Below are 23772 nucleotides of genomic sequence, written 5' to 3' on the forward strand. Positions count from 1 at the left end.
CTTAATATGTCTACTTAGTAAACAGAGTGTTTCCAGATACCTATGATAATGAAGAAAAGAGTATAAAGAATGAAGTATTTTAAGAATAACTTATGATTTGGGGGATTTCTGAGAATTCTACTTCCTTGTCCCTAAATTCCAAAGGTAAATGTTAGTTGTGAATTTGGAAATACTAGACTACAGAGAAGCAGGCACTCTCTAGCCTGGGAGGCCCACTGATCTTAGGAGGGTCCATATAGCTGCTTCTTGTAGACCTTGCACTAGAACCCAGGTCTTTTGACACCTGGTGCCACTTTTCATTCCATTCCATTAATTATAGCCCAGAGAATAACCACCACCCCCCCAACTCCCATTGTGGTTTTATTCTGAGGACAGATAAAAGATTGAAGCTGATGGAGTGGTAGAAAGAAGTGGGAGCCACAGTGAATGAAGACGTTTAAGGGCAGATGTTAACACCACTAAGCCCTTCACTCGGGATTACAGGCTACACTTTCCCCCTCAAACTGTAGAATTCAGTGGAATCCATGGCCTTTACCTCTCTATAGATGATCTTTTTCCTACCCCTTCACATCTCCTGTTTTTTTCCTCTCCAAACTGCCCTAGATTTAGAGGTTTATTTTGAAGTAATAATCACACACAGCAAAGTCTCTCCCAACACCTGGGGAGCAGATGTGCTGGGATTATCACTGGCATTTGAAGGGTGAGAAAACTGAAGGAAAGGAATCTGACTAAAGTGGCACAGGTTAGAACTAGCAGAGTCAGGTCTAGAACTCATTTCATATTTCTAGAATTGTGTGATGATGTACTGATAAAGTTCTTCGGTGCCTGGACCTAAGTATTACAGTAGGGTCAATTTCTAAGTTCATTTTCCGTCTTTTACCTCTCAGCGGCCCTCAACTAATGTTTTTTGCCCCCACAGGTCGGGTACTCGCAAAAGATTCCATATTCTCTCTGGCAGTAGGGGTGAGAATGTTGCTGGCAGTGGTAAGAGTGGCAAGGTGGCCAGAGGACAGGGTCCTGCCATTCCTCCTCAGCCTCCAGTAAACCAAGAGCAAAAGCCAGAGCCAATTCCTTCTGATACTCAGCAGCTAATTCATTACAGGGAAGACAGGTAATTGTTCAAAGGGAGCTTTTAAATCATAAAACAGACACATCAATTATAACTTTAACAAATGTTATTAAAAGCAGCAATTAAAAACCATGAATCTTTTTGAAGGTGCAGAGGGTTATAAGGTCAGTTGGCAGTAATGCAGCTATTATCTGGTATGAATGAAATGCTGGGGTGGGCAGTCAGGGTGACCTCATTAGGCCTTGTGCTATCTTCCCAGGTGGTGAAGACACCCCTTCCCCGCTTTTCCCTCTCCAAGCCCAGAGCCTCCCCAGAGCCCAGGTAGGGAAGGTCCAGGTGTACTGTAACAGGATTGCTCGTCCCAGGCTATCTCAGAAGTCTGGAAAGCAGGCCTAGGAGGTTGGTGGGCTCTCTGAAGCCAGGCAGGAAGCTACAAATTGAATCCCAGGTCCCACAGCACCCCTGGGCTAGGGGCTAGCTTCTCAGCTCCCCTTCCACCTGGCCCCAGTTGGCCCCTGTGGCAGCAGCTGTGGGGCTGAGAAGGGGGAAGAACTGGGTCCAATGCCAGCTTATCTATGCCTGGGCTGTGCCAGGGAAGCAGAGGAAAGTGGATGGGCTGTGCACAGGAGGTGAGGTCCCCCTTAGAAGGCACTGTGGGAGCTGAGGTCTAAGAAGGGGGACATCTAAACTATCTCAGGGACCCCCTGAACACTCACAGGTAGAGAGGCGTCAGGCCTAGTAATGGAAAAACAGCTCCTGCAGGCCTGCTGCCCCACCAGTGCCTCTTCCTCTACCACTACCTTCGCCTTCCTGCTGGCGGCCTGCAAAACCAGCCAAGCCGGAGGCCACAGCAGCAGTTGGCAAGGCTGGTCCCCATCTGGTGCCCACCCTCCACGTCAAGGCACTTTTGTCCACTTTCCAATCAAGTGAGTCAGTTTCTAATATCTCTGGAAGCAGCAAAACATGAGGGGTCCTCTTCCCCCTCCCAATTTTGGTTTCCCTCCAGATGAGGCAGAATTTGAATGTTGTTCCAAAAATTCTCTTTCAAACCCCCACTGGCAAGGGCTTCCCTTTGAGGGAACTGAATGATGCAGTCCCTTTAAAAATTTCAACCTATCCCAAAAAGTGATTGTCCATTTCAGGGCAGGGCAAGGGATATGAAAGAGGGTGAGTCCCCTGTGCTTCCCTATGGGACCAAAGCTGGTTGATGGGCTGAAAGAAGGGGCGGGAGCTGAGCTTTCACATTTAGTTGCAGCACTTGGGCCCTGGAAGTGGGCCAAGAGAAAGCCAAGGGAGGAGCCAGCAGGCCCAGAGGGACTGTGTGGCTCTGTGTGTGAGTACACTTGGGCATGTGGTGGTGTGGCCGTGTGGGGCTGTCTGCGTGCCTGGAGCTGAAAGTACAACACATGTGGATGGAAACTTGTGGGAGTGGGTGTATATTGTCTGCTGTGTGGTGTCTGGTGGGTCTGGGGGTGGGAGGCACCAGAAACAGGTTTAGCATGACATGGTTTCCCTCCTACCACCACTGCCCAGCCCCGTCCCCCAGGTCTGGAAGGATGCCTCCATTCCAGCAAGGCCAGGCCCAGCTCTATGGAGACTGAGGGGGTGTGGCCAAAGCTGACACTGGCAGCCTTCACTCTCAGCCTGGACCCTGGTGCTGGTGCCTTCTGAGGCAGACCCAGCCCTTCACTCTTCAGATCCTCGCAGGCTTTCACAGGGGCTTTCTCCCACCCTACCACCTCTCTCCAAGGGCAGTGGGGAGTGGCAGGAAAATGGAAGAGAACAGCGCTGAGCGGCATCCTCTTATCCATCTTCTCCCAGGCTCTCTCAAAGGTGCCTGTTATGTAGTCCCTGGGAGGACTGGCTGCCCCACGGGTCAGGTGTAAAGGGTATCCAGTGGAGGGACAGCTGTGCACACACAGGATGTGCAAACACACCCAAAAGGGCGAGAGAGGTCAAGGCACACAACTGGGGACAAAGACCTGGGCCTCAGGAGGAAGGGTCCCAGAGCAGGGGACTCAAGGTCAGAGGAACAGATAAACAGAGTTTGAGGGGTTGTGGAGTGTGTAGAGACACAGGCACAGGGGTAAAGAGCCTGAGGAGGCCCTGGTACAGAGCTGGTACAGCAGAGAGACGCAGGCCTTGGCCTGGCAGGCAGGCAGGCAGGGCCTTCTGCCAGGCACTTGCAGCTCTGTCCTGCTTCCTTCTCCCACCCCAGCCTGGAGAAAGCTGGGGAGCCTATGGCTTCTGCTGCTCCTCCTTTGGTTTTCAGGACCCCTGGCACCCCCGGGGGCTAGTCAGTAAGGGGTGGTCCCTTCCCACTCCACCAGGTACTGAACCTTGCCCTCAGGTGTGACCCTCCGAGCCAACACCTGGTACTTCTCCCCACAGGCCAACCGCCCAGCTGCACCAAAGTAGTTGGTGATAGATGACTTGAGGTGGGACAGGGATGAGTCATCTTCACTGATGCTCTCAAATGTGTGGCTGTCAATGCCTTCGTCTGGCCGCTCGGGGACCGAAGCCCCCTCTGCACTGCTGTCCGAGGGGCAGCGTCCATCCAGCTCAGCTGCCCATCGCTTTGCCCGCAGGGGCATGTATGCCTTGGCTGCCAGCTTCCTCTTTCTGCTGCCCACTGTCCATCTGTATCAGGAGTGGGAGAGGAAGATGATGAGAATGAGAGAGAACCATCAGGGTAGATTCCTCTCCCTGAGCCCTCCCCTCAGTACCAGGAAAGTGGAAGAGAACAGCGCTGAACAGCATCCTCTTATCCATCTTCTCCCAGGCTCTCTCAAAGGTGCCTGTCATGTAGTCCCTGAGATAATCTATTCCCAAGGCATAGATTATCTCACCAGATCCTCACAAGAGCCCTGCGAGGAGGGAAACTGAGGGTCCAGAGGAGAAAACCAGGTAGGGAGTGGCAGAGCCAGGATTCAAACCTATGAACGTCCAACTCCAAAGCATATGCTCTTACAGCCAGGATCCCAGCACTGCAAAAGCGCAAGAGCACCATTCTCTGAGCCTCCTGAGGCCATGCAGTGCTGGGGCCCTGCTTATCCTGCCTTGCCGCTCGCCAGACTCGTGGAACTAGACAGGTCACATAGGGCTGGGGGTTAGGGACTGATGGACCCTATACCCCAGACCCTGGATGGAGAGGCTGACAGACACATACACATACACATACACACACACACACACACACACATAGAGGTGTTAGAGAAATAGACACACAGACACACAGGGCAAGGCACAGATTCAGATGCTTAGAGACAGAAACCGAGACCTGAAGTGCTGGTGAAACCAAAGAAACAGGAAGAAACAGGCCAGGCATGGTGGCACACACCTGTAGTCCCAGCTACTCGGGAGGCTGAGGCATGAGAATCACTTGAGCCTGGCAGGCGGAGGTTGCAGTGAGCTGAGATCATGCCACTGCACTCTAGTCTGGGCCACAGAGCGAGACTGTCTCAAACCAACCAACCAACAAACAGGAAGAAAGAAAAATACAGAGGCAACAACAGAGGACACCTAGACAGATGTCAAGAGACACAGACTCCAAGACAGATCTCTACAGGTACTATACCATTGTTTTTTTTTTTTTTTTTTTTTTTTTTTTTGAGATGGAGTCCCACTCTGTCACCCAAGTTGGAGCGCAGTGGCACGATCTCGGCTCACTGCAACCTCCACTTCCCCAGTTCCAGCGATTCTCTTGCCCCAGCCTCCTGAGTAGCTGGGATCACAGGCACACGCCACCATGTCTGGCTAATTTTTTTTGTATTTTTAGCACAAGCGAGGTTTCATCATGTTGGCCAGGCTGCTCTCAAACTACCGACCTCAGGTATCTGCCCACCTCGGTCTCCCAAAGTGCTGGAATGACAGGCGTGAGCCACAGTGCCTGGCCAGGCATTATACTTTTAATTCTACTTTTGCAAGGGTCTCAAATATCTTAAAATACAGTGCAGCCTGAGTGCAGAGGAAATCCCTGTGCTCGACCACTCCCCATACTGCTGAGGACCAGCTGTTGCCAGACCAGCTGTATTGGAGATAGGCCCCCAGGGATTTCTGTCCCCACTCCTAAATCTTCCACCCTGCAGGATGCCATCTTCTGTCTTCCCCTCTGTCAGGCTTCTAAATAAATGGCTCTTTCCCTTAGAGACTCCAGAAGACAGGCACCATATTCAGACAGCCAAGAATCAAGGTCAGGGAACCTTGTAGTCCAAGAGGCAGAGACATGCAAGCTCATAGCATGCAGAGGCCAAAAGTGAAAGAACCTCTGGTCCAACAACCCCAGAACTGGAATCATCCAGTGGGAGGTGTTGTACAACCTTCTGCAGCAGGTGAAGCATTCCAAAGGGATGGAACCACAGGAGCCTGAATGCCTGTACTTAGATCCCATCTAAAGCCCCGTGACTCAGAACCAGAGAGTCCAAGAGCCAGACTCACAACTGCAGAAGGCCAGGTACTGCCTGCCAGAGACTGAGACACATAGAATGACCCATACATTACAGAAGTGGGAAGTGGAGGGGCTGGGAGAAATGATGTGGCAAAATGTGAACGCCAGACCTCCAGTAAGCTCACCTGGAGTCATAGGAGAGGCTGGTGGAGGCAGAGCCAGAGGTGCTGGCAGCGTCGGTGGAGTCGACATCTGAGAAGAAGGTCTGGCCTGAGCTGGCACTGAGAGGGGCAAGATGGTGAGCCTGCTGGTGGCCCGGCCAGCAAGGTCCTGCCAGCCTGGCCCACAGGGTCCCCTAACATGCATCCTTCATCCCAGTGGAGGCCCATCTTCCCACAGCTGAGCTTCCCACCACCACACCTGTCTGTTTCCTACCCAGCCACCCTTTAACCCTTCAAAGTCCAAGAAGTCAAGAAAACCTCCCAGAGCACCCTTCCCTGGTGGTGACGTAAGCACCGGTGCCAGTAACTCGAGCGTGATCCGAGGCACCTGTGCAACACTTCACAGGTCAAGAGTGCTTTCATTTGCATTATCTTGTTTGAGGAAAATAGCTGAGGAGGTTCAGAGAAGTTAAGGAATTTAGGTAAAGCAACATAGCTAGTACTGATAAACAGGGTCTGGAGCTCAGGTCTGACTCTAAAGCCCTCCTGTGTCCTCAGGAAAATACTAAATGACCTTTAATAATTTGGGAAATAAAATGATGGAAGATGCAGTTCCTCCCTTGGGCGTACTTAAGTACGGGGTGCTGTGGAATACAAAGGAGGGCATCCAGCTCAGCCTGGGGAGGGTTAGTGAAGCCTTCCTGGAAGAAGCAGGGTCCTGAGTTTTCAGATGGGCTAGGGCAAGGCAAAGGCTATTTCAGGCAGAGGGAGCAACATGAGCAAAGATGAGCAGGCATCAAACAGCATGGTGAATGTGGATAACCATGGGGCGAGGCGGGGAGAAGCAGGAGGGGAGGGCTGGAGAAGAGGGGAGGGCTGGAGAAGTGGGGAGGGCTGTGGTGCTCTAGGAACAGGGATGTTATGCTGAAAGCTCTACTGCAAAAAGCCCCTTCAGGCAGACTCGCGCAGCAGGGATCCTTTTCACTGGGGGCTTGGCTTTCTGCTTGGTTCCCTCCCTGTCTCCAGAGCAGACTTCTCCGCTAGGTCCCTCACTGATACCTTTTTAAACTTTGAATTTCATCCAGCGTGAAGTCAAATATGCTAGCCAGGTGGTGGTTGGTGCTCCAGGCTGAGGTGAAGTCACTCTGTGGACACAGGAAGGAGAGAGGGAGGGTCAGATAGTGAGTATCAAATCCGCCTCCCACACAGGCTGCCTCCTATCCAGCCAGGGCCGCTGAAGGCTGGGCCCTTCCTAGGGTAAGACCATCACTTTTATTCTAAGCGCTGACCAGGGAGCCAAGTCATCCCAGTTCTAGCCCTGCCTTTGTCTCTAGCTGACTGTATGACCTTCACCTCTCTGGACCTCAGTTACTTCGACTGCAAAATGGGGACAATAACCCCTGCCTTGCTTCACTCTTAAGAGATGTCAGGGCCAGGCATGGTGGCTCACGCCTGTAATCCCAGCACTTTGGGAGGCCGAGGTGGGCGGCTCACGAGGTCAGGAGATCGAGACCATGCTGGCTAACACGGTGAAACCCTGTCTCTACTAAAAATACAAAAAATTAGCCAGGCGTGGTGGCGGGGGCCTGTAGTCCCAGCTACTCAGGATGCTGAGGCAGGAGAATGGAGTGAACCCCAGAGGCGGAGCTTGCAGTGAGCCAAGATGGCACCACTGCACTCCAGCCTGGGTGACAGAGCGAGACTCCGCTTCAAAAAGGAAAAAAAAAAAAAGATGTCAGGAAGTGCAGTAAAATTAAATACTGCTTCTAAACCGCAAAGTGCTGGGACATGAGGCATTGCTAGGATTACTGCCCACAGGGAGGGGGCTTCAGGGAGGAGGTGGGGTTACTGAAGGAGGAAAGAAAGTGCTCTGGAATCCTGGTTCCAGGCTGGGCTCTGCCACTTTGATGTGTGGTCTCAGGAAAGTCACTGCCCCACCCTTCCCTCAGTGTCCCTACCTAGACAGTGGGGACAAGAATATTACCTGCCGTTGTACCCCAACTTTGGGTTCCTGGGAGAACTTGGGGGAAGATAAAGCAGGGGTCTTGGAGTGCCTGGCTTAGCTGTAATAGGGACTGGCTTCTCCTTTAAGGGACATGAGAGAGTTCTCTGGGCCTGGGGGACTTAGTTTTCGGCACAGGAAGCCCTAACATGTGCTGACCCTGTGTATGAAAATGGAGAGTAAGAAAACAAGGAACTAACACTGGGAATAGCATCTTCCAGCAAAAACTTTGATCTTTTTCTTCTATAAACTCGCCTTTTCTGCTGCTGGAATTCGTGAGGCAACAAACTGTGGAGACAGAAGAGGGAGAAGGTGGCCCCGTCAGAGCCTGAGGGCCCTAGGATGGCCCAGAGGGAGGCGCCGCAGGGGCGGGGGTCACAGCAGTTGGGGAGACAGGCTCTGAACACAGCTGCACCTTCACAGGGAGGCCTGGGGAGGAGGGAGAATCCTTGGGGGCAGTAGGGGTGGGAGGGTGTGGAGAGGGTATAGTGGGCAGAAAAAGAAAAGGTGCCCCCCCCAGGCACGTGCATCCAGTTGCCCGGCCCCCCAGTGCCAGGATGAGGGGGCTCAGATGAGCCAGGAGAGCGAGGGACCCCTCACACACACTGCCTTCCCCTTCACCTCCTTGCCCAAGTCCTAATCCAGCAAGGCTGGGTCTTCAGATCTGGCTTTTCCTCCCTGCGAGGCAATGAGGGGGCTGTGGTGGTGAAAGGAGTTGGGGATCTGGGATCTGGGATCCTGCTCAGCCACTACCTAGCCCTCTCAGGGTCCTACAGCTGGGACTGGCTGGGTGCAGGTCCTCCTTGCTTGCTTGGAAGCAGAGAAACCGAGTTTGGCGGCAGCCCTGGCCCCTGGGTCCCCAAGCACTGACCCAGGCTTGCTCTTTCCTCTCTTACGCAGCTCTGAGGAGGCACTGTTCTCATTTGGCAGCAGTCCCTTGTCAGGCAGCAGCTTCCCTGGCGGGTTCGGTGGGACGCGGATGCGCAGGCGGAAGATGCACTTCTTCTTCTTGATCTCCTTGCCGCAGAGGAACCTGGGGGGTGGGCAGCGGGAGGAGGAAGCTCTGGAGTCCGTCAGTTCATCCTCCTGGGGAGTGAGGTGAACCATGACACAAGCCTCTCTGCCTCCCTGGACCCAGAGCTAAAATCTGAATGCCTCTGGAGATGCTGATTTCCTCAAAGCCCAGGGGATGCGGGGTTCCAGGTAGAAGATGAGAACACAGCTGGTGCCTCCTCCCTGTGCTTCCTCCTGCACAAGTATGGTTCTTGCTGCTCTTCTCCCTTTTGTTTGCCTCAACCAGCCCCAAGGCCACCTCCTGCAGGAAGGCCTCCTCCAGCTCACAGTGGAACTCCTATGGTCAAGATACTGGAATCTACTTCATTCTGTTCTCTGGTTTCCCCAGGAGACTGAAAGCAACACTGGGTGGGCTGCCCTGAGGCTGAAGAAGTGACCCAGACACAGCCCTACCCTCTTTAGTACAAGAGGCCCCCTGCCATCCCAATGGACAGTCCTCCATTAGAAGGGCAGGGGCCTCTTGTACTGAAGAGCAGGGCTTTGTCTGGGCCGTAAACCATGAGAATGTGGAAGAGAGTGGGTAATTCTGCCTAGAGGTGTCTGGAAGAGTTTCAGGGATGAGGACCTTGTTTTATTCCCCACTATGACCTTAGCACCCAGACAGGCCCGACATAGAACAGCAAATCAATGAATACTTGTTGATGGAACAAATGAGTAAAAAAGACTGAAGCACATCCTAGGCAAAGGGCAGAGCATGAGTAAAAGCGCCAGGTGGGAAACCAAGGGCTCAGGATGGCTGGCACCCAGAATACAGAAAGCAAAGGGACAGTGGCAGAGGACACGGGCACAGCCTGGTCTTAAAAGGCCTTGAGTGCCAGGTTCAGGAGCCTGGGCATGCCTCTGTGGTGTGGTGAGGGACGTGACCAGCTGTGTGTACTGAGAACTCTGGATGGGAAGGCAGGGGCTGAGGGATGGGTCAGGAGGCTGTAGCCCACCTCAGATGATGCACCCATCCCTCAGTGCCTGGCCCATAAGGCCTAGATGTCTAGAGCAGGAGGGGCCTTCAGAGAGCAGGGGTGCGGCCCCCCTACAGAGCTGAGCCCAGTACCAAAATGTGGCAGGCTGCTGGGGTGGTTGGAGTGGCTGTGCAAAGGAGGTGGGGTGCTCCCTAGATCTTGGAGAATGGAAATGATTCAGAGAGAAGGGGAGGAGGACCCAGGCAGGGAGCACAGCCTGAGCAAAGGCTATGAGGTAGGAAGAAATCTCACCTGTAGATGGCCCCACCACGCTCCCTCCCCACCCTGCACGCACCGGCTTTTGTAACTGTTCAGAGCGTTGAGGAGATGCGGTCCTCGATCTGTCACAGGGGTGCTGGTGAGCTTTGGGAGAACAGGCCAGCAGAACATCAGACCCAGGCACATGGCTCGTGGGGAGGCCCCAGCCCCTACTCCCTCCCTTCCATCTCCTGATGCTTCTGAGTCCTCCAGGTGAGGACCACTGACTCACTCCAGGATCTCAGATAAGCCTTTTCACCTTTCCAAGTTCATTCCCATCTGTAAATGGAGAGAATACCTCCTGACCTAACTGTATTGGGAGCTTTAAAAAGTCCATACCCTTGACCCAGTAATGATACTCCATGGAATCTATCATGGAATCTATGTATCTGCAGATACAACATGAAATGCGAACAAAACTTCACATACAAAACGGTGGCATTGTTTCTAATGGTGGACGAATGGGAAAGAAACTGCCCAACAGGAAGGAAACAAGTAAGCTATGGTAGAAACCAATGTAGCCATTAAATTAGCCGGGCATGGTGGCGGGCGCCTATAATCCCAGCTACTCAGGAGGCTAAGGCAGGAGAATTGCTTGAACCCAGGAGGTGGAGCTTGCAGTGAGCCAAGATAGCGCCACTTCACTCCAGCCTGGGCAAAAGAGCGAAACTCCATTAAAAAAAGAAAAAAAAAAAAAAAGTTTAATGAAGATTCTAATAACATGGAAAAGAATAATGTATACTAAAAATAAGATTATTTAAAACTGCATATACTGTATCATTTAAACCATGAAACAGAAAAAAATATTCATAGAAGAGAGTCAGAAAGGAAATGTACCTATGCATTAGTTCTAGTGATTTCTGGGTGGTGTGATACGGATTTTTTAAAAAGTATACTTCCTTTTACTTTTTGGTACTTTAAAGATTTTTCATCAGGAATATGTACAATTAAAAAAAAAAATCAGGGCTGGGCACGTGGCTCACGCCTGTAATCCCAGCACTTTGGGAGGCTAAGGTGGGCAGATCATGAGGTCAGGAGATCGAGACCATCATGGCTAACACGGTGAAACCTCGTCTCTACTAAAACTACAAAAAATTAGCCGGGGATGGTGGCGGACACCTGTAGTCCCAGCTACTTGGAAGACTGAGGTAGGAGAATGGCGTGAACCCAGGAGGTGGAGCTTGCAGTGAGCTGACATCAAGCCACTGCACTCCAGCCTGGGTGACAGAGTGAGACTCCATCTCAAAAAAAAAAAAAAAAAAAAAAAAAAAAAAAATCAGAAAAAAAGTTACTAAAAACCAACTCTGTGTGTATCTTTTAAGGTTTTATAATATCTATTTTTTAAAAAAATTATCAAACACTGTAAATGAAGATGTTATTACATAAAATGTTTTGCAAAGCATAAAGGTTATTCTTTTAAAATTCCTTTTCATTGAAGAAGGATTTGGGGCAGTCTACAGAGAAGATGCCTCACTCTGTACGTGATGGAGGGGATTCTAAGGATGTCATTAGGGAAAAGAAGACACAGCACCCCCATGGGAGTGATTAGGGATCACTGGCTCCAGCTATGGCTCAGCCCCAAAGCTCTGCTGACCACAGGCAAGTCACTCTCCAGCTCTGACTCTGAAAGTCTCCGTTTGTTACTTCACTCCATGGATCTGAGGCTCCCAGGCCCCTGGTGACCCACTATTCCGCATAGGATCAGCAGTGGGCAGACCCACTCCATGTTGCATTCCAGCCAGGAAATCTGGAGTGGGTCAAATACTCAGCAGAGAGTTGTGTTCCAGCCAGACTTGATCTAAGGCCTCAGCTCCCCTCCACTGAGCTGGGGAGGCCCCAACCTGCCCACTGCCAAAATCTGGGATTGGGAAGGCCCTTAAAGGACACAGGCTCAGAGGCCTGGACTCAGGGATGCAGCAACTCAAGGGTGAGAGTTGAGACCTCCATCCTTGTCCTGCACTGCATGGCCCTGGGCAAACCTCTCTGTCTCCTGCCACTGACATCCCACAACCCCACATACCTTGCCAAGCTGCAGGAGTTCCCAGTGGTGGTTGACAAAGGCCAGAATCTCCTCAAAGTCAAAGTACTTCTTCTTGCTCTGTACCCCCAGATTATAGAGGGCCAGGTGAACCACATCCACCCTGGACAAGGGGGCAAGGAGGTGGGACCAGGTGAGGTGGCAGCCTGCTCAGCCAGCATCACAGCTTTCTGGGTCCAGGCTGAGAGACAGGGGCAGAGCTGGGACCCAGTAGCTGGAAATGGAATCGTTCCAGGAGGGAGGAGGGAGGGGAGAAGCTGGAAGGAGCAGCGGTCGGTTTGGACTAAGCCCCACCCTCTCACCATCGCAGGGGCAGCCTCTCGATGTACTCTGGGCCCTGGTTACACACGGAACAGAAGAACAGGTAAAACCTGTGGGTGGGCAGAGAGGGGGGCCTATGGTGGGAGGGGCTCGGACACCCCCCCAGTCCAGCCCCCTGATCTCCTCACTCGCCACCTGCCTTCCCATAATCTTCTCACTCCCAGGGCTGCTGGCCACTGGGGGGCAAGGACAGAGCAGGACAGGGACTAAGAGATATCCCATATTCCTTCTAGCCCCTGCCCTCAATCCCCTCCCCAATTCTTGCCCTGAAGCGTGGCTGAGTTCAGAGAGAGTGAGCTGAGCTAGGGCTGCCATGGTCACCCTCTTCCCCTCAGAGACAGACACACATGCAATCACAAATGACATGAGACACCAACCAAAAGATGCATAACATCAGGTTTGACATCCATAATGACTCCATTAGCTTAGCTCCATCAGCTAGAAGCCATGTTAAGTCGTCCATTTCCCCAGCAGCTTCCGTAACAACCCTGGGCAGGGCTGGCGCAAAGACTGTGTCACCCCTTCTTCCCCAGACACTTAAGAGACTGGGGCGTAGGGAAGGCAGGCATTTATCTAAGGTACGCCACAAATCAATGGCAACTAGGGATGTGGCTCAGAATACTTCTTTATTGCCTCCTGGCCCTGCATAGCTGGGAGATCCCCTACCTTGAGCTGCCTCCATTAAACAGGTAGGCATACATTGTCACAGACCCCCTCTTGTCTGGAGCCTGGCAGTCAACGTGCAGGAGTTGTTGCTGCCATCGCTGCCCCCTCCCTACCATGCCCGAAGCCCAGTTGGACCAAATTAGCACCTACCGGTCTCCAAACATCATGGGCTCGTTGAGGCACTGGGTGCAGGCCTCGTGGAACCACTGTCTGCACCGGTAACATTGCAGCATCCGCAGGTACCATCTGGAGAGACAGAGGAGCCAAGGTCAGCCAGAACCACACCCCCAGTCAGGTATGAGTTTTGGCAACCTTTCCCAACTTAAATGTGCCCTCTACTGGCAGAAAGGGAAGATAATTCATAGTTACTGAGCACTTAGGCTGTGCCAAGGGAGGACCTGGGAGTTGGACATATACTCTCATTTGATCTCACAACCTGGTAAAAGATGGGACACTGTCTCCATATTACACATGAGTCACAGGTGAAACGGCTTGCTCTAGCTCACTCAGAAGGCAAGTGGAGGGTGATGACTCAAATTCTAGTCTCCCTAACTTCAAACGCTGTGCTCTCCTTGCCATGCCACAATGAAGCCACCATTTCTGGACTTACTGCTTCCTAAACACTGCTGACAGGGAAATGTTTGCCTTGGAGACTACACAGGAGAATAATGGTTTCTATCATCTGCACAGGGGCGAGACTACATCTGGCTTTTCTCACCTGCAACTGTATCTGCTCTATCATGGTCATCCAATAACTATTCATGGAATATGAAGAGCAAAATACTCAATGCTTCATTGACACCTTGTCAGGTGAGCTCCAGGTTAAAATGCAGATTCCTTGGTCCACTGCAGACCTATTCAATCTTTGGAGAAGCCTCTGGGATGCATTTTTAATCAGCATCCTGTGCAACCCTGCCCATAGGTGTTGAGAAGCACTGCGTTAATGCAAGAAAGGTTTCCATAAGCATTTCTCCATCTGACAATACTTGGGGAAGTTCATAGGCCTGAAGTTAAGGTTAAGCCCATTTGAGAGATGAAGTAGTTCAAGCATTGCCCAAGTTACCCCGCTGGAGCTTGGGGCTGAGATTCAGGACTTCAGAGGGTCCTGACGGCTGAACTTCCTGAGGCCAGAGATGCTGCCTCTTACATCTATGGTTCCTTCCACAATGCCAAGTGCACTCAGCCCAAGGGAGCAAGCTCAGCTGCTATGGCTACATAGGGACCCAGGTCGGCAAGGAAGCATCAAAGACTCTTGCCGCAGAGCCAGCACAAGAATTCCCTCCACAGTGGCCCCGACATAACATGCCCCGCCCCCCGTCCCCCACCCTGCCTGATTGCACATCTCCAGGGAAACCAATCTTTCCTATTTTTGGAGACAGGGTCGTCTTGCTTTGTCACCCAGACTGGAGTACAGTGGCACGATCATGGCTCACTGCAGCCTCCATCTCTCAGGCTCAAGTGATCCTCCCACTTCAGCCTCCTGAGAAGTTGGGACTACAGACATGTGCCACCGCGCCAGGCAGGAAAACGATCTTAACATCTTACCAGCAGCCGGTTCCACTGACTCTGACAGTGAAAAGGTTATCTTGACTTTCATGCATTAGTGCCACCACTACCACCAGTAACAGCTCATTTTTTCCAGTGTTTACCAAGTGCCAGACACTATGTGAACCTCTATGTGAATTATGTAATTCACGCTCTGCTCATAATCACCACATGATGGGGAAACTATTCAGAGAGCTGAAGCTCAGGGGTTGCACAGCTGGTAAGGAGCAGGGCCAGGACGTGGACGTCCAGGGAGGATTCGCACTGTGTCCGACCCAGGCTCTTAACCACACTTCAATACTTCCTCGTTTCCTACAGAGCTCCAAGGAAACACCTCTGCCCTCTAGCCCTGCTCCACAGTGCTAAATGCCACGCGGAGCCCGGCCCTCGGTTCTCCCCTTCAGGTCCCGCCCCCTCGGGCCCCACCCCGAGGCCTCCCCTTCGGGAGCCGCCCCTTGAGGCCTCGCCTCCTCAGGTCCTGTCCCCGAGGCCTTACTATTTCCTCCTCCCCACCCCGCCCCTCCACAGGCTGCTTCTCAACCAGCCCCACCTCCCTGGCATCCTGCTTGGTCTGTCGTAACCCGCTAGGTCCGCCTCCCGAGACCTCGCCCCAAGGTCTAACCTTCCGGGCCCGCCCCTCGAGGCCCCGCCCCCAGGTCTAACCTGCGGAGTTCACTTCCCGAGGTCCCGCCCTCAGGGCCAATTTTCCGGACCCACCCCTCGAGGCCCCGCCTCCGTAGCGGCTGACACCCCAGTCCCGCCCCCTGGGCCCCACACCCCCGGCTGACACTCCAGGCCCGCCCCTCGAGGCCCTGCCCCCACAGCACAGCACGCTGGGCCCGCCCTCAAGGTCCCCGCCTCGGCTGACACTCCAGGCTCGCTCCCTATGGGCGGTCCCCGCCGCCGATTATCGCAGACCTGCCCTGCCTCCCGGGGGGCCCCGACCCCCTGCCTTACTCTCCGGGACCGCCGCAGTAGCAGTAGCATTGCTGCTGGTTGGTGCGGTGGGGCGAGTCCCACTCGAGCTCTTCGGGCTGGTAGGACAGCACCATCTTCACGGCCTGCAGCGTCCTGGCGATGGCGCCCTTCTTCAGCGCGCCGCCTTTCTGGGGGGAGACGAGGGCCCCAGTCAACCACCAGGTCCGGGTGGACCACGCGAGTCAGCACACGGCTGTCTATCGAGGGAAGTGCTGCCAGGGTTTGGGGGACCCGCAGATATTCCAATGTAGTCAGAAAAGCAAGCAGCTTTTTCTCATTAATTCCAAACCCATCCCCTCTAACCCAGAAGGAACTCTGTTGATAACAGAATTAAGAGTAATAAGCGCAATAAAGGCAACAATTACCAACATGTATTTACATGGATTTTCTTTTTTAATAGTAAAGTATCATTTATTGGTCCTGTTATTCCCGACACCAAATCCATCTCCACTTTACAGTTGAGGAAACTGAGGCTCAGGGAGTCTACAAGGCCAAGGACAGTGGCAGAGGCGCTATCTGTCTCCCAAGCCCAGGTATGGCCCTTCTGCTTGGAGCTCAGGTTCTGTGATTGGAGTCTCTGGGCTGCCCCACTGGAGGAGGCAGGAGAGGCAGGGACTGGGGAGGATGAAAGGCTCACCCGCACAGCCAGTGCGAAGATGCAGCGTCGGCAGAACCAAGGTGTGAGCAGGGGCTGGTCAGCACTGCCCGCTATGGGGATGTGGCACTGCTGGTGGTAACCTACGGCAGAGGAGGGGGCAGTGAGCGCCTGAGCCGTCCACAGGGACGCCGTGGCCCAAGGCCAGTTGGCCCAAAGGAGGCAGGACTGGGAAGGCTGAGGGAAGTCCTAGGAGCTCTGCCTGCCAGCTGCCGGGAGCCTGGCTGCTGATGCCCACCAAGGTGGCCAAGTCAGTGTCCAGGCTGGGAATTAAATGACAGCATTGGCCAGTTGGGGTGGGGAGGGGGGGCACAGGAAGGTCTGACTTCAGTGCCTGAGTCCCATCTTTCCCACCCATCCTCTCCGTTTAGCAGGGCCCCAAATTACATACACCATCATACCCTCCCAGCTTTCCCCAGGATCTCCTCCCGAGCCCTCACTCACAGCAACTGGCCCCCTTTCACCCTGGAGTGCCAAGAGAAACAGGAAGCCAGCAGAGGCCCCAACAGGCTGAAGCAGTACCCATCAGGGGCCAGTGCGTGGAGACCCATAGGTTGGGGCCTTCTCAGGGCCCTGCTCTCTCCACTCACCCAGGCCACACTTCCCGCAGATGAGGATCTCATTCAGCGGCCCTGATGTCTTCCCCAGGCAGATGTTGCACTTGGGCTCCTCTCCTGGAACGCCGGCTGAAAGAGAGGCCCTTGAGGGTCAGATCCAGCTCACAGGAAGGAGAAGTTTTATACTCACTCTCCAGATGCCCAGCCTCTACTGTCTGCTAGGCCTAGCACTAGGCCCCACATGCCACCTCACTGAATCTCCCCAACCACTCTGAGATGCCTATCATCATTACCATTCTAAAGATGGGGAAATTGAGGCTTTGAGAGGTCAAGTCCCTTGCTTAGCTAGTAAGGAGAGGGTGGGATTAAACCCATGGCTATTTGACATCTAACCCTTTGTTCTTTTGACCACATCATGCTGCCTCTCCCGCCTTATTTAACTTGTTTTGTTAAATTGTCGTTAAATAATTTTTTAAAACTTTATTATGGGATAATATACCTTTTTTGTTTGTTTTATTCAGATGGAGTCTCACTCTGTAACCCAGGCTGGAGTGCAGTGGCATGATCTTGTCTCACTGCAACTTCCGCCTTCCTGGTTCAAGCAATTCTCCTGCCTCAGCCTCCTGAGTAGCTGGGATTGCAGGTGCATGCCACCACGCCTAGCTATTTTTTATATTTTTAGTAGAGATGGGGTTTCACCATGTTGGCCAGGATGGTCTCGAACTCCCGACCTCAAGTGATCCGCCTGCCTTGGCCTCTCAAATTTCTGTGATTACACACGTGAGCCACCGTGCCCGGCCTAGAAGTTATAATGAAACTCCATCTTCTCATCACTTATGAACTCATGGCCAATCTCATATCTACTATATTCCCACCTACTTCTCCTTCCTGTAATTATTTTAAATTGAGGCCCAGATACCCAATAGATTTTCCATAAATATTTCAGTATGTATTTCTGAAAGATCAAGACTCTTTTTAAAAAACATAATTACAACACCTTTACTGCACGTAAAAGTTAACATAATTGCTTAATATCATTAACAAATTCAGTTAATTTCTCATTTCCAATTGTCTCTTAAGTACAAATGCCTTAATACTTTTAAGTCTATTCTTCTGAATCAAGGTCCCCAAGTAAAGTCCATACATAGTGACTGGCTGATGTTTTTAAAATTACTTTTAATCTACAGGTCCCCTCTCCATCTCTTTCTTTGCATTTTATTTTGGTTGAAGAATAAATATGTTTTTATGTGTGAAAGGTTTGTACATATACATTAAACACATTTTGATATGTGTTTCTGTCTTCTTTCTCCAGCACGCTGAAAGTTTTGTAAGGGTAGAAATGGTATCTCTTCAGCCGGGCACAGTGGCTCACACCTGTAATCCCAGCAGTTTGGGAGGCCGGGGTGGGCGGATCACAAGGTCATGAGTTCAAGACCAGCCTGCCCAATATGGTGACACCCCGTATCTACTAAAAATACAAAAATTAGCCAGGCATGGTGGCGTGTGGCTGTAGTCCCAGCTACTCGGGAGGCTGAGGCAGAAGAATCGCTTGAACCCGGGAGGCTGAGGTTGCAGTGAGCCGAGATCGCGTCACTGCACTCCAGCCTGGGTGACAGAGCGAGACTCCATCTCAAAAAAAAAAGGAGGCTGGGCACAGTGGCTCACGCCTGTAATCTCAGTACTTTGGGAGGCCGAGGTGGACAGATCACACGGCCAGGAGATTGAGACCATCCTGGCTAATATGGTGAAACCCCGTCTCTACTAAAAATACAAAAATTAGCCGGGTGTGGTAGCGGGCGCCTGTAGTCCCAGCTACTCGGGAGGCTGAGGCAGGAGAATGGCATGAACCCGGGAGGCGGAGCTTGCAGTGAGCCAAGATCACACCACTGCACTCCAGCCTGGGCAACAAAAAAAAAAGAAAGAAAGAAAAAAAAAAGAAATGGTACCTCTTCATCTCTGTATCCCCAGGACCTCATAGAGTGTGGCATGTAACAGGTGTTCCAAGACATGTTTGTTGAATATATGGCCAAGCAGGAACCTTGCCTCTTATTCTTGAACATGCTCCCAGGAAGGTGGTGTCCACAGTGCGTCTCAGTAAGTCCTCACTGGCTTAATGAAGCAATGGATCAATAACTACAGTGGTGTTCAACCTTATGCTCTAATCTCGGGAGATACCGGAGGGTCACCATTCTGCCCAGAAGGGGCAGTTCTGGCTAGGAGACAAGCCATTCTTCAGCCGATCACTGTGGGTACCTCCAAGGAGCCTGATATGTGGTGGGCCTCCACAGGAGGTCAGCTAAGGTGCATGGTCTTCTCCATCTGGCTCCTTATGCTTTCAATAAGGGGGTAAACCAGGAGAGGAGATCCTCATTGCTTTGGATATTTATATAATACATTTCAGGGGTTGGAGAGGAATCGGTCTGCACTGGCCACAATTTCTTGGAGAAGGGGGCAATTTGAAAGCTTTACTAACTGGCTGGGTTCGGCAGCCTCTACTTGGCAGGCTTCTTGGAATCATCTCTTACGGTAACAAATTCTTTTTTTTTTTTTGAGACGAAGTCTCGCTCTGTCGCCCAGGCTGGAGTACAGTGGTGCAATCTCAGCTCACTGCAACCTCTGCCTCCTGGGTTCAAGCAATTCTTCTGCCTCAGCCTCCTGGGTAGCTGTATTTTTAGTAGAGACGGGGTTTTACCATGTTGATCAGGCTGGGCTCAAACTCTTGACCTCAGGCGATTCACCCACCTTGGCCTCCCAAAGTGCTGGGATTACAGGCATGAGCCGCTGTGCCCAGCTGGTAACAAATTCTTGAGTAATAGCTTCTCTAAAACCAATAGCACTGAGCTAAGCATTTTACATGGATTAGCTCACTTAAGCCTCCCAACCACCCTATGAAGCCAGTAATTTCACTTCATCTTTCACATGAAGAAACTAAGACTCAGAGAGGTCATATTACTTGCTCTGCAAATGCAGCTAGTTAAGTGGCAAAGCTGGTCCAAGGTCCACCTGACCCTAAAACCTGCTTCTTCCCCCTCTAGGGGCCATGTCTCTTCTCCTGTTAGAGTATAAATGGCAAACATGTTTCTCCTCTCATGCCAACTCTGATTGACAGGTTTTGGGGCTCCATGTTGAAAGCACATGTGTTGTCAATGGCTACTGATGTCTGTTGTGTGTATAGGAAGGGAGAATGGTGGCAAAGATGGCCCTGACTTGCCATCTCTGTAAGGGAGAGATGTCAGCTTTCTGAAGGCAGGGATGGTACCCAACCCAGATTCCTTTCAGCCCTGAAAGCTGGTCTAGCTCCATCCAGGCATGTCCATCTTCACCCTGCCTGACTTATCTCTGCTTTATTGTTTTTTCTCCCATTCCTCCCGACTCCTTGCCCCGTGGAGGGGGCTGCTTCCACTAGTTTTATTCATATGTTAAATCGGGGATGCTGTGCTTGCATCTAGAGCTGACAACTCTGATTACCTGGACACGCCCCCTTTTCTAGCCCAGATTGACCCAGAGCTTTGAGCAGTTGGAGCTATAGTGTAGCCAGGAAGCAAACACAGGCCTGAGGCCCAGTCTGGCCCTCCTAACACCTCCCTTCCCCACCTGCCCAGGCTGGGATCCCTGCCCAGCCTCCCTCCTGGGGTATGAATCCTAAAGGGGATGACTGATGTCCTAAGTACCTTCCCAAGTCAATATACAACCAGATTAGATCATCATCACAGGGGGGCTTGGGGTTCATGGACAATGGCAGATGCCAGGAGTAAGAGATGGAAGGAGAGAAGGAAGAAATGAAGGCAGCAGAGGAGAGAAGACCTGGCGAGGGTGGGGGCTACCTGAAATGTTAGGAAAACTCACCATGCTGTATGTCCTTCCATAGGACCCAGTATTTGGAATTATCTTCGAAAGTCACGAGGCAGCTTTGCTTAGAGCTGCTGACCTGGGGCACAGATAGGAAGGAGCAAGTGAGAAAGGGTTGGGGAAAGCCAACCTGGAACATAGTCTTCCTCCCCCATTTTTGTCTCCATATGCTCCAGAAAGCAGGGCTAGAAGGGGAAGGAGGATGGCAGTTCCTGGACAGGGTGTACTCCTTGTCATTGGAGTTGCACAGCCAGGGTTGCACACCCATGGATGAAAACTTGGTCAGAATGTTGAGGACAGAAGCACAAGTCAGATGCTCCTCTGTGATCCTCTCGAACCTGACTTTTTTGCTTTGTAGGCTCTCAGAGCACTTTTCTAAAGAACCGGTTGGATGATGTTGACCCTAAGGATGGTGCCTGCAAGACCAGGCTCTGGCTCCTCCCACCACCAGCTTTGGGCATGAGGGACAAGAAGGGAATTCCTCGGAAATCCCCCTGCCCCCTGGTCTGACAGCCAGGCTGGAACATGAGCAGAGAGATGCTGAGCCTGAGAACAGGCGCCAGAGAGGACGAGTTTACCCTCTTGATCTTCCCGAGGTAGTACAGGCCATCTGTCCACCGGCACAGCACATACTGGCCCTCCGTCAGCTTGGACATCAAGTCTCTGAAGTTGTTCTTGACCTTCGCTAGGGCTCCCTTGTTGGGGAGGTGGCTGGTGGCACCATAGGAGTCCCGAGTCCCTGGATCCAGAGCTCGATTCTCCATCAGTTTCCCCTGACACTGGGAGAGACAAAACAGGGTTTTTACTTCTTGCTTCCCTGCTTCAGAAATCCCATTAGGGGAAGGAAGGAAACCACCATTTCTGTATACTGTGCTATAAGCCAGACTTATTTATTATCTCACTAATTCCTCGTGGCCATCCTATGAGGGAGATATTACTATTCACGTCTTACAGATAGGCAAACAGGTGTGTCAAGGAGAAGAGGCTGATGGGCCAAAGGCAGAACCATGGCCCAGACCACACTGTCTTTTAAAGAGAATGGATCTCTCAACCCACACAGAACAAAGTCCCCTACCCAGCGGGCCTGAACCACTCCCTGTTTCAGGAGGCTGAGGTTTTATTCCTTAAGCAAACACACTCCATGTGCTCTGGATGGATGATCTTCTCCAGGGGAGCGGCTGGGTTTTATTTTTACCCCCAACCCCTGCAACCATCCCTACCCTGTCCAGAGAAAACTCACCTAGAAAGGAAAACTGGGTGGCTTGTAACTAGCGTAGCCTGGGTCATCTGTCTTTTGTAATCCCCCCTTCTATTCTAAATTATGAGCTGATTTAATGGAAACCAATTCTGGGACATTTAAACCCACTTATGCTTTCACCCAGATACACATTTGCTCCAAGCAGTGAAGTCATCCATCCCCATGCCAGCCTCTCCATGCCTGTCTCTCACCATCCTAGTCAACGTGCAGTTCACCCATTGATTTCTCTCTCCCTGCTAGTGGCACTGCCTCCATGCATCTCAAACTCCTCTAAGCAATGAGTTGCGACAGCAGGCCATTTTAAGTGCCATGATTTCTGGTTTTCCAGCTCTAGCTTCCATCCTCCTGCCCTGGTCTGAGTTCAGGTCTCATCTTTTGCTTGGGCCATTCATTCATTCATTCATTCATCATTCAATAACAGTTTCCTGGGCCTTGTGCTCACCTCCACTAGGCATCTGGGGTGGGGAACGATACTACCTGCACCCAGTGCTAAACAGGTCACTCCTGCATTCCTGCTTCTCCACCGGACTCATCCGCAGGGCCACCAATGTCCTTCCAGAAACCTTTTGGGGCTCCCCACTGCCCTCACTGGTGCTCAAAGCCGTCCCTAACGCCCCTTCCTTCCCTGCTGGGCTCACCTGGTTCCATGCCCCTCCACACACTCTCCACTACAGCCACATATAGCCTCGCTCTTTCCCCGAGGGCCTACTCGGGTCTCCTCCTTGTGGCCATGGCGCTGGGCACCTGGTGTTAGACTATCTGTTCACAGGGAGAGAGTCCAGTGCCTGTTTCTGCGTGGTGCCTGTGTGTACTCCTGTGCGACTGGGCAGGATGATGTCTACGGCATTGTGCCAGGGAGTGTGTGAAGCTAAGTGCGAGTTTACGTGCGGGGCCCCGGGGCGAGCCGGGCACTGCAGTGGTCTCGGCTCCCCAGATGGTGGCGTGGCCACGACCCTCTCCACCCCCACTCCCATCTCCTTTCTCTCCAGCGCAGAGCGCATAGGCTCCCGCGCAGGGGATGCGGTCTGAACCCCTGTCCTCTCCATGCCACCTGGCTCGCCCGGCGCTGCGAGGTCCCCGCCCGCCCGGCCTGCGGCCAGGCCGGGGCCGCTGCAGGTTCACAAACTGACACTTCCTCCCCCGCTGCGCCTCTGGGAGCCGGCCGGGTCTCCGCACCCGCCTCCACCCTGGCCGGGCGGGGGCCCCAGGGTGGCGCCCCCCCAGCCCCCGCCTCCGTCCTCCCGGAGCGGGCCCCCGCGGGCTGTGATTGGTTGATTCAAACCCATTTGCAAAGAAATGCCTGTTTGCGGGTTCCCGTCTGCGTCCAGTTCAAATCCGCGGCACCGGGAGCGCGGGGCCGGGCGGGGGCAGGAAGCGAGGATGATTCATGCGCCGGGGCCTCTCCCAGGGCGGCCGTTGGCTTTTTAAAAAGGGTGTTCGGGAGGGGGTAAAAAGCTTGCAGAAGCACCCCCTTCGGGTTCAGCGCTCCTCTCCTCAGTCGCTCGGACGCCAAGCCTCCCCCATCCCGACCCTGCCGCAGCCTGACTTCGGACGTGAGCGAAATGCCAAACGCTCGTCCGTCCTCCCCCCACCCCGACAGGAAAATTAAAGATCGGGGGCAAGGAAGAACGACCTGTCACCCACGCCCCCCGGGGCTCGGGAACCCGGGTGGGGCCCCTTTGCCCCGCAGGTACCCTGCATGCCCCGTCCCCACCCCCGAGCGCCCCGCTCCATAGGAGTCTCACCCCCCGGAGGCGTTCGGGCCGCCAAAGTTCAGGGAGATTTCGAAAAGAGAGGGATGAGGGCCGGGAGAGACGAGTGTGGCGGGGAGTCCGCCCAACAGCTCAGAACTCACCGCGAGGCTGCGTGTCCGCCGGTCCCACTTGGAGTCTGGCCACCAGGCGCATCGGTGGCGGAGGCGGCTGCTCTCGGCCCGCGGCTGCCCGGCCGAGTGTCCGCCCGTGGGGCCGGGGTCGGGGTCTCGGCGGGGGCGGGGCG

General features: G+C 52.9%; 1 protein-coding gene across 3 annotated transcripts; it reads right to left on the bottom strand.

The window, feature by feature from the left end:
* Nucleotides 1–1157: 1157 nt before the first annotated feature.
* PHF19 (PHD finger protein 19) lies at nt 1158–23772 on the bottom strand. 3 transcript variants are annotated; one of them, XM_007968227.3, is made up of 15 exons: nt 23630–23772; nt 21095–21295; nt 20514–20595; nt 16701–16796; nt 16093–16193; nt 15435–15583; nt 13083–13178; nt 12248–12316; nt 11928–12048; nt 9945–10012; nt 8491–8652; nt 7820–7907; nt 6677–6762; nt 5642–5737; nt 1158–3709 (listed from the first exon to the last, which is right to left on the bottom strand). In XM_007968227.3, exons 2-15 carry the CDS (start codon nt 21278–21280, stop codon nt 3367–3369), a joined length of 1743 nt encoding a protein of 580 aa, XP_007966418.1. In that variant the 5' UTR covers nt 21281–21295; nt 23630–23772; the 3' UTR covers nt 1158–3366. The 3 variants fall into 3 exon arrangements, with proteins under 3 accessions (XP_007966418.1, XP_007966419.1, XP_072877981.1); XM_007968228.3 differs by lacking the exon at nt 23630–23772 and adding an exon at nt 23520–23603; XM_073021880.1 differs by lacking the exons at nt 15435–15583; nt 16093–16193; nt 16701–16796; ... (1 more) ...; nt 21095–21295; nt 23630–23772 and adding an exon at nt 13651–14209.

The sequence above is a fragment of the Chlorocebus sabaeus genome, chromosome 12 (genome assembly GCF_047675955.1).
Source record: "Chlorocebus sabaeus isolate Y175 chromosome 12, mChlSab1.0.hap1, whole genome shotgun sequence".
Classification (NCBI taxonomy): Eukaryota; Metazoa; Chordata; class Mammalia; order Primates; family Cercopithecidae; genus Chlorocebus; species Chlorocebus sabaeus.